This window comes from Sturnus vulgaris, chromosome 2 (assembly GCF_052056855.1).
Source record: "Sturnus vulgaris isolate bStuVul1 chromosome 2, bStuVul1.hap1, whole genome shotgun sequence".
Taxonomy (NCBI): domain Eukaryota; kingdom Metazoa; phylum Chordata; class Aves; order Passeriformes; family Sturnidae; genus Sturnus; species Sturnus vulgaris.
In genome coordinates, this window is record NC_142244.1 from 31,814,319 (window position 1) to 31,826,535 (window position 12,217).

The 12,217-nt window shown below is 51.1% G+C and overlaps 2 protein-coding genes across 3 annotated transcripts; both read left to right on the forward strand.

Moving 5' to 3' along the window:
* Window positions 1–32: 32 nt before the first annotated feature.
* Window positions 33–2,740, forward strand: TPI1 (triosephosphate isomerase 1). Its single transcript, XM_014884247.2, has 7 exons — window positions 33–227; window positions 879–1,002; window positions 1,079–1,163; window positions 1,290–1,422; window positions 1,532–1,617; window positions 1,813–1,900; window positions 2,172–2,740. The coding sequence occupies exons 1-7, from the start codon at window positions 116–118 to the stop codon at window positions 2,288–2,290; spliced, it is 747 nt and encodes a 248-aa protein (XP_014739733.1). The 5' UTR covers window positions 33–115; the 3' UTR covers window positions 2,291–2,740.
* A 3,450-nt stretch (window positions 2,741–6,190) lies between these two features.
* On the forward strand, window positions 6,191–12,091 carry LRRC23 (leucine rich repeat containing 23). 2 transcript variants are annotated; one of them, XM_088159082.1, is made up of 7 exons: window positions 6,191–6,340; window positions 6,417–6,526; window positions 7,358–7,611; window positions 7,702–7,832; window positions 10,461–10,597; window positions 11,235–11,457; window positions 11,740–12,091. In XM_088159082.1, the coding sequence occupies exons 1-7, from the start codon at window positions 6,260–6,262 to the stop codon at window positions 11,776–11,778; spliced, it is 975 nt and encodes a 324-aa protein (XP_088015208.1). In that variant the 5' UTR covers window positions 6,191–6,259; the 3' UTR covers window positions 11,779–12,091. The 2 variants fall into 2 exon arrangements, with proteins under 2 accessions (XP_088015208.1, XP_088015209.1); XM_088159083.1 differs by having other exon boundaries at window positions 6,197–6,340; window positions 6,414–6,526.
* Window positions 12,092–12,217: the final 126 nt, after the last annotated feature.

The window sequence follows — 12,217 nt, forward strand, 5'->3', positions numbered from 1 at the left end:
GGGGCGTGGTCTCGCCGCCGCCGGACTATAAAAGTGGCGCCGGTCTCCGCGCCCGCTGCCGCCGCTGACCTTCGCGTATCCTCTGGTGCCGGCCCCACTCCTGCTCCTTCCCGCCATGGCGCCCAGGAAGTTCTTCGTGGGGGGCAACTGGAAGATGAACGGCGACAAGAAGAGCCTGGGCGAGCTCATCCAAACGCTGAATGGCGCCAAGCTCTCCGCCGACACCGGTGAGGGCGCGGCCCGCACGTAGCGCACGTCCCACACGGCCCTGCGGAGCCGGGGACCGGGCCCGGGCGGGGGAGCAGCAAATGTCAGAGGGCGGCGGGGGCCTAAATATAACCCCGCGGCAGCGGCGCTAAATATACCCGGGAAACTGGATCCGGGTTCCCGCGAGCACGTGCGGCCGACCCCCGGGGCGGCCGCGGGCGATCCCGGGGGCCCCGCGCCTCCCCCCGGCCTGGCCCCCACCCCAGGGAGCGGGGTCTGGGGGCACCGAGCTGCGCTTGCCCCTGCCCCGCCGCCGTGCCCAGTTACAACCCCAGGCACAATGCGGATCTCCCCGCTTCGGCCGGGCCAGGCCCAGGCTGGCACGGCCTCACCTAGTCTTCTATCTGGGCACTTCCCAAGGGACCCCTGTGACCTCGCTGTAGTATCGCCTGTGCAGCCCCTTGGAAAGGGCTTTCCTCCCTGCTGTTGAGTCATTGGATAGCAGGGATTGCCCTGTGGTAGAGGGCTTCCCAAATGTCAGTGAGGAGGGGCAGGCTGTGCTTTCCCAGGAGAGAGGGATGACCTCTTGGGGCTGGGATTTGGGATTAGTGGCTAGGTACAGTTTCTGCCCTTCTCCTGTCACAAGGGTAGCCGTGTACTTTGCCTTGCAGAGGTGGTTTGTGGAGCCCCTGCCATCTACCTTGACTTTGCCCGTCAAAAGCTCGATGCAAAGATTGGAGTGGCAGCACAGAACTGTTACAAGGTACCAAAGGGAGCTTTCACAGGAGAGATCAGGTGAGCCCCAGAGAGTAAAGTCAGGGTGCCTCTGGGACGTGAATTTCCTCCAGTGAGTCATCTCCTTTCTCCCCAGCCCAGCAATGATCAAGGATATTGGAGCTGCATGGGTCATCCTAGGCCACTCAGAGCGAAGGCATGTTTTTGGCGAGTCTGATGAGGTGAGTGGCCTCATAGAATGGAGACATGTTCTAGCTCAGATCGGTCTGCAAAGACTGGAAAAGTGAACAATTAAGCCAGACCTCCTACCTGTTCTATTGGCTGCCTTGTTTCTTCTCCATTCCCAGTTGATTGGGCAGAAGGTGGCTCATGCTCTGGCTGAGGGCCTTGGAGTCATTGCCTGCATTGGAGAGAAGCTGGATGAGAGAGAAGCTGGCATAACAGAGAAGGTGGTTTTTGAACAGACTAAGGCTATTGCTGGTAAGAGGAAAAAGAAATTGTTGGTTTGGGGTTTTTTAGCATTTTTCCAGCTCTGCTCTTCCCGGTATGGGGGTATTGTGCTCACCTCTACCTTCTTTCTCCTTTCTAGATAATGTGAAGGACTGGAGTAAAGTGGTTCTTGCCTATGAGCCTGTTTGGGCTATTGGAACTGGTAAAACTGCAACTCCCCAACAGGTATGAGAGGGAGAGGTGGCTGACTAAAAGACCAACTGATCCTTCCCCCTTAGGAAACCTTCCTGAAGATTCTTACTGAGAATCTTCTGGAGGTTATTTGTGACTTAGAGAATATCCAACTGTTCCCTCGTCTTTGGAAAGGAGCTGTGTGCAGAACGGCTCAGGTCTCAGTGTGACTCTTGTGTTGTATTGCAGGCTCAGGAAGTTCATGAGAAGCTGCGGGGGTGGCTGAAAAGCCATGTGTCTGATGCTGTTGCTCAGTCAACTAGGATTATCTATGGAGGTGAGTCTGAAGCGACTTTACAGGGCAGGAAATGCTTAGTTTCTCTACCTGTTGCTGCAGTTGTACATAATTTTCTTCCTGGCAAGAAAACTCTTTACTTTCAGAGCATAAAGAATCACCTTCTAGCTTGTTTGGGTAGCTTTCTTGGATAAATGGGAGACAGTCTTGCTGTGTGCAGGAGCTGGCTTGTACCTTACCAGTCCTGCTGTTGCCCTGGCTCCATTTTCCTAGAACTGGCACATCTAACCTTAAAACACTGCTCCCTCCTTAGGCTCTGTCACTGGCAGCAACTGTAAGGAGCTGGCCTCTCAGCATGATGTGGATGGCTTCCTTGTTGGTGGAGCTTCTCTCAAGCCAGAGTTTGTGGATATTATCAATGCCAAACACTGAAGCACCCCATGAGGAGCTGTCCCTTGTGGTTAAGAAATGGAAGCAAGAAGGGACCTTTCATTGCACACGTCTCAGTACGGAGGCCTCCTTTGAGGCTTTCCCCCTCCACAGTCATTGTTCTAGATGTTCTGCTAACCACCCTCACCACGTTGAAGTCCTGTAAGCAGGAGCCTGTGTCAGCAGAGTCTTGACAGTCTGCTCTCTGAGCTGAATCCTCGGTTTCCTGTTGACCTGTTAAGAGCCCACAGCCCACCTGGTCAGTATCTCTCCCTTACCCTGCAGCCCTGCAGGGAGAGGGGGCCACTGGTGCTGCAGGAAGGAAAAAGGAAGCACGATCTCTTGCATCCTTCAGCTCTATCAGCAAGGAACTTGTCAGCTTCGACCCTTGTGAGATGTCTTACCTCACCTGTGTCCCGTACTGAACAATAAATGAAAAACAGAAAAAGCAAAGGCGTGTCCTGGATCTTATTTGGAAGCATCTTGGGGACAAGTAGCATAGAGAACTTAGTGCTTTTGGAGGTGGCTGGTTGTAGAGAGGGTCTTGTGGACTTTTCCCTGAGAGCCGACCATTACCCCAGTAGGCACTGCACAGGTTCAACCTGCATCTTGCTTCTGTTATATAACAGCTCTTCTTTGGGCTTGTGGTGCTTCTAGTGTACCTGTGTCTCTATTCCAGTAGCTGCTTGGCTGTTCCATCAGTGAGCCTGTCTTCTTGGCAGGTTCAGTAATGTGTTCATCCCTGCTCTTTCCCTGTAAGGACTGGTAATTGACTTTGCTCATTAAATGAAGAGTGGAGCAGCTTTGTCTCTGCAGGAAAGGATTTTATTTAGGCCCTGTGTTGGGGCAGTGCTTGCTGCCATCTTTCAGCCGTGTACTGGTGGGTGAGGAAGCAAGATTTGATGTTACTTCCCAGCTGCTGATTTTTTTCATCACTCTCAGAACTACCAAAAAAAAAAGTGCCTCATGAGGGAGGAGCTTATTTGTGAGGCGGTACATCCTTGGGAGCCTATGGGCAGTGTTCTATCTGCTAGTGCCAGCATCACCTGAGGGATGAGGGGCAGGAGCTGAGAAGCAAGGAAGAAAAAGCCTGATGCTGTGGGGACTCCTGCCCTACTACTGCTGGGGGAGCTTCCTACTGCCCAGCTGTCTGGGAGGGATCTTCCTAGAGGATATCAGGTGATCTGAGAAGGAAGAGCCTGACAGCAGCAAGGAGGTGGCAGCTCTCAGCTCTGTATGTGTGGAGTGATGTGGAAAGGAGGAGGATAATTCAAAGACAAAAAAAAAATATCTGAAAACTGTTTTCTACAACCAGATCACGTCTTTCTGAGAGGCTGCTGGGCCCGTAGTTTGGGACTATTGGGTCATTCTGACCAGAGAAGCAGTGATGCAGCAGGGGCATACAGTGGTCCTAAGGCTGCAGGAACTGGGTGCAATCACTTGGGGATGGGCCTCTGGATGCAGCTCTGCTGTCAGCTCCTCTTCCTGCCCAGCCCTGCCCACAACACAAGAGCCCAGTAGAGTGACCTACATAGAAGAAAACAGATGGGAGCTGGGCATTGATCTTGCTGCTTTAAGAGAATGCAGGGGCATGAAAATATTCATTTATTGAGGAATAAACTCATGGAAAATAATTTCTGTATCAGCAGGAATGCCAGATCTTGTTTCTCTTATTTTTGTCTGCTTTCTGGCAGGACTGCAGCTCTCTGGAGTGGAAATACTGCCAGATCCTCACAGCAAACTGTAGTGGTTGGATGCTAAACAGGTTGTTGTTGGAGAAAAATGCATTGTGCCAGATGTGACAGCCTGAGAGAGCCTGCGATGGCTCCACATCCTCAGCTCCAAACAATAGCCAGGCTGAGCTTGTATTCCCAGTAGGCACCAGACACACATTGGACTCAATGATCCTTGTGGATGTCCCTTTAAACTCAGAATATTCTGTGACTCTGAATGTATTCCACTTAAACATAGCCATGGCTGGCCACACAGATTACAGATGCAACCACACAGAGCACTCCCACAGAGCACTGGCAGCCTCATCCCACACCCTGCTCCAGCTGAGCAGGATGGAGGTGCATTAGATGGAGGAGCGTCTGTGTATATCTGTGTATTTACAGAAGTATTTACACACGGGTACAGTGTGTCTCCTTCCAGCAGCTGGGCTCAGGCAGTGCCCAGTAGCTGCCCCTCAATCCCAACCTCTTCAGCCCTCCAGTAGCCAACTCCCTGTGGTGCTCTGGCCACAAGTTTCTCACCCAGGGCAAAGTGCAAAAGGAGTTTAATGAGAAGACAGGATGAGCTGCACTGATCAGGTGCAGGATATGGGCAAACCATAACAAACCATTTACACGTGACTGCCCCTTTTTATTCCTGTATGCTATATTTGTTTCTCTATGTCCCCTGGATCACCCCTGGTTCCTGCCCTAATCACTCCCTAATGAGTCCTGTGTAATCCCCAAATGCTCTTTCCCTGCATCCCATCCTGTGTGCCACACCCCTGAACACAGCTACACCCCCAGTCCCAAAGGTGCTCTGGGGCTGAGGCTCCCCTGGGATGGGGCTGGACAGGGCGTTCCTTTCTCTGAGTCCTTATTTTGGATTCCCACCTGCCGTTGTGCCCCTGTGCCCGTAGAAATGGGCTTTTAGTGGATGATGGCTCCTGGGATGGGCGGCCTGGTGGGTGCTTCTTGGGCTCTCCCTCCTGCCACCGTCACCCTTGTACTCCTCTATGGGTGTGCAGGTCAGCTTTTAGCAAATACTGTCCTGAATTATCAGTATAATTAGGTTTGGGATACATATATACAATCTAAATAAAATTTATCTTGCTTAAAGATTTGGGTTTCCTTCTGTAATTAGGGGATGTTTAGGGCAGGAAGCAAAGGCAGGAAAGGAACTGTTCATATGCAAATTACTTCTTTACTCTGAGGGTGGTGAGGCACTGAAACAGGTTGTCCAGAGGCGTTGTGGCTGCCCCATCCTTGGACGTGTTCAAGGCCGGGTTGGATGGAGCGAGCCCTCAGCAGCCTGGTCGAGCAGGTGGCATCCCTGCCCATGGCAGGGGAGTTGAGACGAGCTGAATTTTGAGGTTCCTTTCAATCCAAACCGTTCTGTGGTTGTGTGATAATGAGCAGGGAGTGAATTCAGATGTGTAGCACAGAAGCAGCTGGCACCGAAGAGCCTAGCAGGACGAGGCAGGGGACACAGATGGCAGCTTGCTGTGCAGCCCGAAGCGCAGGGGTGCTTTGTAGGAGGGGCGATGGATGGTGGTGGTGTGAGCAGCTCTGCTTGGACCATCTTATCTAGCACTAACTTACCCAGACACTGCAAAGGAGCAAAGTGCACTGAAGGGAAAGGGAGCAGAGCCTTGGACTTTGTATTAACTGCAAACCACTGGTGACCGGCGGCTCTAAGTAGCATTCCCGGCTGGTAAACACCCGGCGCTGTTGGCATCGGCTGGGCACGGGCGGCCCCAACCCTTCCCGACTCCACAGCCTGGAGCACAGGACTGGAGCAGTGCACCCCAAAAACCCCTTCCTGGCATCCGGCTGCTCATATTCGGTGAGGCTTCTTGCACAGCCCAAGGCCAATTCTGCTCAACATGTCAATTAAACATTCACCAGAGAGTAAGTTAAGAGTTAATTAGGCACTCACCGCCCGAATGCCCACCACCCTGTGCAGCCCTGCCGGACTCTGAACCGGCCCCGTTTTGAGCTGGGATGCGCACAGAAGGTCCCTTCCCACCGAAAAATCCTTCGGTTCTCTGGATACGCTAACAGTTGCCGATGTCACCCAGCTGGGAAGGTGGAGCGGGATCGCAAAGCGCAGGCGAGGGCGGTACACACCCGGAGCCTCCCGAGCCCCGGGGACGCGGCGCCGGGGACAGCGGCGGGCCCACCCCCGTTCCCATGGCAGCGGCCGGGCCTCAGCGAGCGGCCGCCGCGGGAGGCGGCAAGAGCGGCCTGCCCCGGCAGAATGGAGGACGAAGAGCCAGAGGAGGAGGAGGCGGAGGAGGAGGAAGATGAGGAGAAGGAAGAAGAGGAGAAGGAAGAAGAGGTGAGGGGGAGGCCCTCAGCACCGCCTGGCTGTGGTTGGGCCAGCGCTGGCGTTGTACTTTCTTCTCTCCCAGCAGCCGGCTTTCTGTCCCCTGACGGAAGAAGTCCTCAAGGAGGGCCTCTCTCTCCTCAGTACGACCGGCAATGGGCTGTCCTATGCCTACGTGAAGTTTGAAGCCAAAGACAAGTGAGTGTGCAATGCCTGGCCCGGCAGAAGCCCCGTACTGCATGGCCATGGAGCCGCTGTGCCGCAAGCTGGTGACCGGCCGTGCGGGGCAGGCCCTGCTCTCCAGCCGCCTGATTCCAGTCTGTGCTCAGCACAGCCTGTCTGTCCTCAGCCCTGGCCTGGGCACTGCCTCCCTCCACGGCCAGACACACCGCTGGGAACATCAGTGTCCCCCAAGGCTGAGGGCAGCCTGCCCATTGCCCTGAACTGTGCTCTCCTAGGGGGACCTGAACAGAGTGACCTCCCTACAGGCACTTTGAGAAATATCCACTGACATCTGTCCTCCTAAATGCTAACCTTTAAGGCAGGCAGCAGTAAGTACTGTGCCACAATGGCCTTGGGACAGTTTGGAGCCTCAGCCTCCTAGCACACCCACCTAGCTAAGGCTGCATTAAGGCTGTTTCTTTCAGCAGCCTCACAGGGTATCTCACCCACTATTTTTTACACTAGGAAAGTCCTTCCACGCAGTCCTTTGTGTTGACCTATTGTCTAACAGACCCCTCCCCAAAACTTACCCTTTTCTCTGCTCTAGTTGTGCTCTGTTCTGACAGCTACAATTCAATGGGAATAAGTTTCCTCCACCAGGAAACCAGGTCCAGTCTTACCGTTCGTCTCTGCTTACAGGCCTGCCGCTATCACCTGCCTTTTTCTTCCTTCTCTCATCAAAGCTTTTTAGGACAGCAGGGAAGTAGGAGAGAAGGTTGCTGTTCCTCCAGTAGTGACAAGGAGCAACCCAAAAGATGGTAGTGGGGAAATATGAGAAACATTTTATTCACATTTGCCCTCCCTCAGAGGCCTGACAGACATCAGCCTCCTTGAACGCTTCATTCACCTGCGGTATGTGGATTTGTCAAAGAACAAGCTGAAAGATTTGGCCCCACTGAGCAGCCTAACCCAGCTGCTTTGGCTGAAGGTGGATAGGAATCTGCTCACCAGTGCCAGCATGCAGGAGCTGCCCTACCTCCAAGTCATCAGCTTTGATTACAACTGCATCACGGATTTGGAGGGCATTACTCACCCCCTCCTAGCCAGCCTCAGCCTGAAAGGTGATACAGGGCACCTCTCTTGATTCTTGGGGGACACTCTGTTGGGAAGGTAGGATTAACTTTCTTGTTTCTTCTTCCTGTGGCACTCAGAAAACAAAATCCAGACAGTGCTGGGCCTGAGTCATGACCAGTTGTTCAGCTTGCAAGTCCTGGAGCTGCGAGGAAACGAGATAAAGACCACAGCAGGGCTTGGTGTTTCCAAGCTCAAGAAGCTCTATCTGGTAAGGGATCAGCCAGCCTGGGGCATGGGACAGAGCTGCTGCAGAGCCCAGCACCTGCAGCCCACATAGCTCAAAGGGAGTGGCCATGAACCACAAATCACAGAGGAGTCCATGTTCAGTGCATTGGGTTCTTCCCTCACAGCCTCCTGCAGGAGAGCAGTTTTCCCTTCAGGCAGAATTGGGCACGCTTGTATTCCATATGCCCTGGGACCACTGGAGATCACTGCACAAAGAGCTTTGCTCTTTGGGTGACAAAGGGGGGCAATGCCTCTTTGTCCTCTCTGATGGGGCTAATCAAATACTGGTTTAAAGCCAACACAATTATATGATTCACACCTACAGCTGCAAAAAAAGAAATTGATTCAATATTGCAGTGAAATAGGAGAAGTAGTTTCTTAATATCATAAACAATTACTATAAGGAAGCATTTACTCCTAGAGATGCAAGTAAAGAGAGTATGTAAAGCTTAGCCCCATGCATCACACTGTGCTACAGCTTGCAAAGATTAAACAGATGTCCTGAGTCACTACCTCTTGAAAAGCAATTAAATATGATAAAGGCTTTGAAAAACTATGTGGCTTCTTTTCATCAAGATTCCTTGGCAGAAAACATTAAAGGAGATTGCTTGCTAAGACTGCCTGCAATTTTCTGATGGAAAACTGGGATTTTATGACTGGAGGTGCTCCAAGAATGGAGGAAATGGATAAGTCACTAGATCCAATACAGCGTTTTAAAGCATACCCAGTCACCTTAGTGAGTTATTGCAGGGAAGCAAACAGAGCATCTCTATTGAAGGAAGGTTCCTGGCGTGACTGAGGAGTTTCTGAACTGCCCATGTGAAATAGGAAAATTGCAAGGGGTGATTGTTAAAACTAGAACAACTGACTCTCAAGAATCTTTGGGGCTTGAATTTGTTTCCCATGTCTACTTCCTCAGTAAATAATTTTGCAGGGAAATCTCCCCCAGTAATGCTTTGGTTTCTGTGTAAAGACTTTGGTGTTACTTCAGCCTTGGGTAAGTGCAGCTAATGCCTCAAGGATAGGGTTCAAGACAAAGGGTTCAATTTAAGGAATTTTTGAGGGTCACAGTAGGGCTGTGTTAGCTCCTGGTCATGGTGCAGCAGTGATGGCAAAGACTAACCTGAGAAAGGTGGAGTATGCAGGAAGGGGAGAGGAAATCATGGGCAACGTATGGTAAATTTCCATAAGAAACAGTGGCATTACATCTGGGTGAAGAACTGGTATCTAAGGGAAGGTGATGGTGTGTCACATAGAATGTTGTTTTATTTAGGGGAAAAAAATGAAAATTCAGAAAAATATCCATTCTGCATTATCCTGCTAGTGATTGCAAGGCCAGAGCTGGTAAAACAATTTACACTGAAGTGATGAAGAAAGTGAGTGTGATGGGAGGTTGCTATTCCTTTTATAAACCAGTGATCAGTGAGCTCCCCACCCACACCAGCTCACGATTTTCTCTGAGGTAAAATGTCCTAATCCTTCCTGACTGTTTTATCTGCTCACGTGGCTTCACTAAATATCCAACTTTCCTCTTTTTGTTCTGATGTTACTCCTTTTACTTGGCCCAGCTGGTCCAGATTCTCCTTTGTCCAGTTTCTATTAAAATCCTCCTTTTCTACAATGTCTGTAGAATGATTCAGCCCTAAAATGTTCTCCTATCCCACCAGTTCAGCCTGTGCACCTTTTTTGGTCTCAGGAATTGCCCATGTAATTGCTTGGGTACCTATGAGGAAGAGAGAGCACAACAGCACCTCTCACCCTCGTTTTCCATTCAGATGTCAGCATCCCTAGCGACTGCAGCCCCCAGCCACATCGGCAAGGAAAGCCCTGCTCAGCTCCAGGCTGGAGAACCTTACGGGGAGACTATAATTACCAGGGATGCTCCGAACTTGGCCGCACAAGGCAGTGAGCAGCCTGACAGAGCAGAGCGTAGGTGCTGGCACTGTGGGGAGCCTCTGCTTGGGCAGGAGACCTCTAGTGGTCTTTTCCAGCCGAAATCCTGCTGTGAAAGTGGTACCTGAAATCCAGAGCTTCCGTATTTCCCTGCTTCGTTAACCCAGTGAAGTGAATGAAATTCAGTGATGGGAATTTTAAACTTCCTGAAGTAAGACACAGCCCAGAGGAGTTGTAAGGGACTCCTTGGTCGTAGATTTTCCCAACAAGAGAAGCATCTACTGGAAGGTGCCTGGACTACATGGACTGTGTGACTGAGAGGGCCTGGTTACTCATCCCTTAAACACAATAATTTTAGGCTCAGGTGTGCTTTTCCCTCCATGCTTTTGCTCTCTGAGGCTCAGATTTATCACTGCCATGGAAAGGGGAGCTGTGCTGGCAGTGGAGTATTCACCTGGAGTGGTTTTGTCTCAGCCACCGAGTGATGCTCCAGGAAACACTTTTTCAGCTTTTGGTCCTTGAGTCTGAATCCTGAGAACCCAGTTGGCCAAGACCCTGAACTACCTGATTGAGCTTCAGACAAGGCTGTGTTATGAGTGGTAGGGAGTCTGAAAGATATTTGAAGGATAGAAAGAGGTTTAAAGGCCAGAAATAACTGCTGTTCCCTCTCTTGTGTGTCCCTATTTTCCTTCTCTCTGCCTGCCTCCCTGATGCTCAGGCCAAGAACATCATTTACAGCCTTGAAGGCCTTGAGGAGCTTGAAAAGCTGGAGACTCTGCATCTGCGTGACAACAATCTTGAGGCCCTGGATGGATTCTCTGATAACATGAAGTGCCTGCAGTACCTCAATCTACGGTGGGTCCTCCCTGCTCTCTGCTGGGACCAGAGATCCCTTCACCAGACTGCACTCCTATTTAGATCCTTAGGATTTTCTGGGTGTTTTTTGGAAGTTGAAGACCTGGTAGGGATGGGTTGTGCCCACCTTAGCTGCTGAACACCAGTTAAGGATATTTACCATCCTTAACTGGTGTTCAGCAGCTGAACTGCTGATATTTACCATCCTGAACTAGTGTTCAGGCATTGTAACAACCAGGGCCTTTCCTGGACTTCTTAGAAAATATCAGCCTCTCCAGTCATTCTCATACCTCACTGCAGGCTTTTCGTTCCTTGTCATAAGTTAGTTGGGTCCCTCAAAGTGTGTTCTGCCTGCAAATGCCCTTTAGTTCTCAGTGTTTGCCGTGCGGGGCCATGGTGATGTCGCACAGTTCAATGGACTGGCCACAGAGGAATCCAGAGGAGATGTCCTTTTTGTCCCTCAGTATGGGGAGCTGCAGACAGATCTGGATCTTAGGTGACAGATCTGTGGTCTGTGGTCTCTGTTCCCTCATGCTGCTAAGTTTTGCTTTTACTGTCTTGTCCATTACTGTTCCAAAGGGATTTCACTACTTGCATGGGTCTCTGTCCTCTGCTCTCTGTGCTTCCTTTTCTTCAGGAACAATGGGATCAAAAGCTTTCGGGAGGTGGAAAAACTGCAGGTTCTCCCCATGCTGCAGGCACTGGTGCTGATGGACAATCCATGTGCCGAAGAACCCAATTACCGGCTGGAGGTCCTGTCCCGGCTGCCACAGCTGCAACGCCTCGACAAGGAATCAGTTGAGGAAGAGGAGCGGAAAGAGGCGGAGAATATCCGTCAGACAAGGAAGGAAAAAGAGAAGGTGAGAACAACAGTGAGGGGATTAGAAGGAGGTGAAGAGAAAGGAAAAGGACCAAGCACACTGATAAAGCCTCTTCTCCACTATATTACGTGAGGAGAAGGGTGAGGGATGTCAGTCTCAAGAACACGAGAGCTTGAAAAAGAGGCTAGGCTTTTGCAACCTGGTTGAGGTGGCCAGCATGCAACCCTGCTGCCATTTCTGACCAACTAGCAAAGGAGAGCAGTGAAAGGGGAAGAGACATTGGGCATGGAGTCATTAACTTCTCCCTCCTCCCTTCTTCAGGAAATGGAAGAATCTCTTGAGGATACAGTGACTGAGTGACCGTTTTTAACACCTGTTCCCAGAGGCTGTCATGATGCAGTGATGCCTTTCCCCATATGTGAGGCTGGGAAAGTGAGAGCTGTAGGTACCAGCTTCACCTCATTTTACCTCTGGAGAAAAGAGGAGTGCTACCCACCTTGGTCCTGGAAGCTGCCCTGAGGCACTGCAGTGTTTTTGCAGTCACTGCACAATGTTCTATTCTCAGTAGGCCTGAGAGGGGAAAGGGGAGAGTTACAGGTTCTGTGGTTCTATTTGATTCCCAAGAACCTTGCAAGATTTTCTGATTTGAATAAAAATAATTAATGAGCCTGGAGTGACTGGAATTGTTTATCCTGCACACCCACTCCTATTCCCTGGCTCTCTCACCCTCATCTGTCTACGTCTATCCCTTGCTGCCTGCCTCTCTCTGTCTCTCCATCCCCTACGTGCTGTTTGCAAA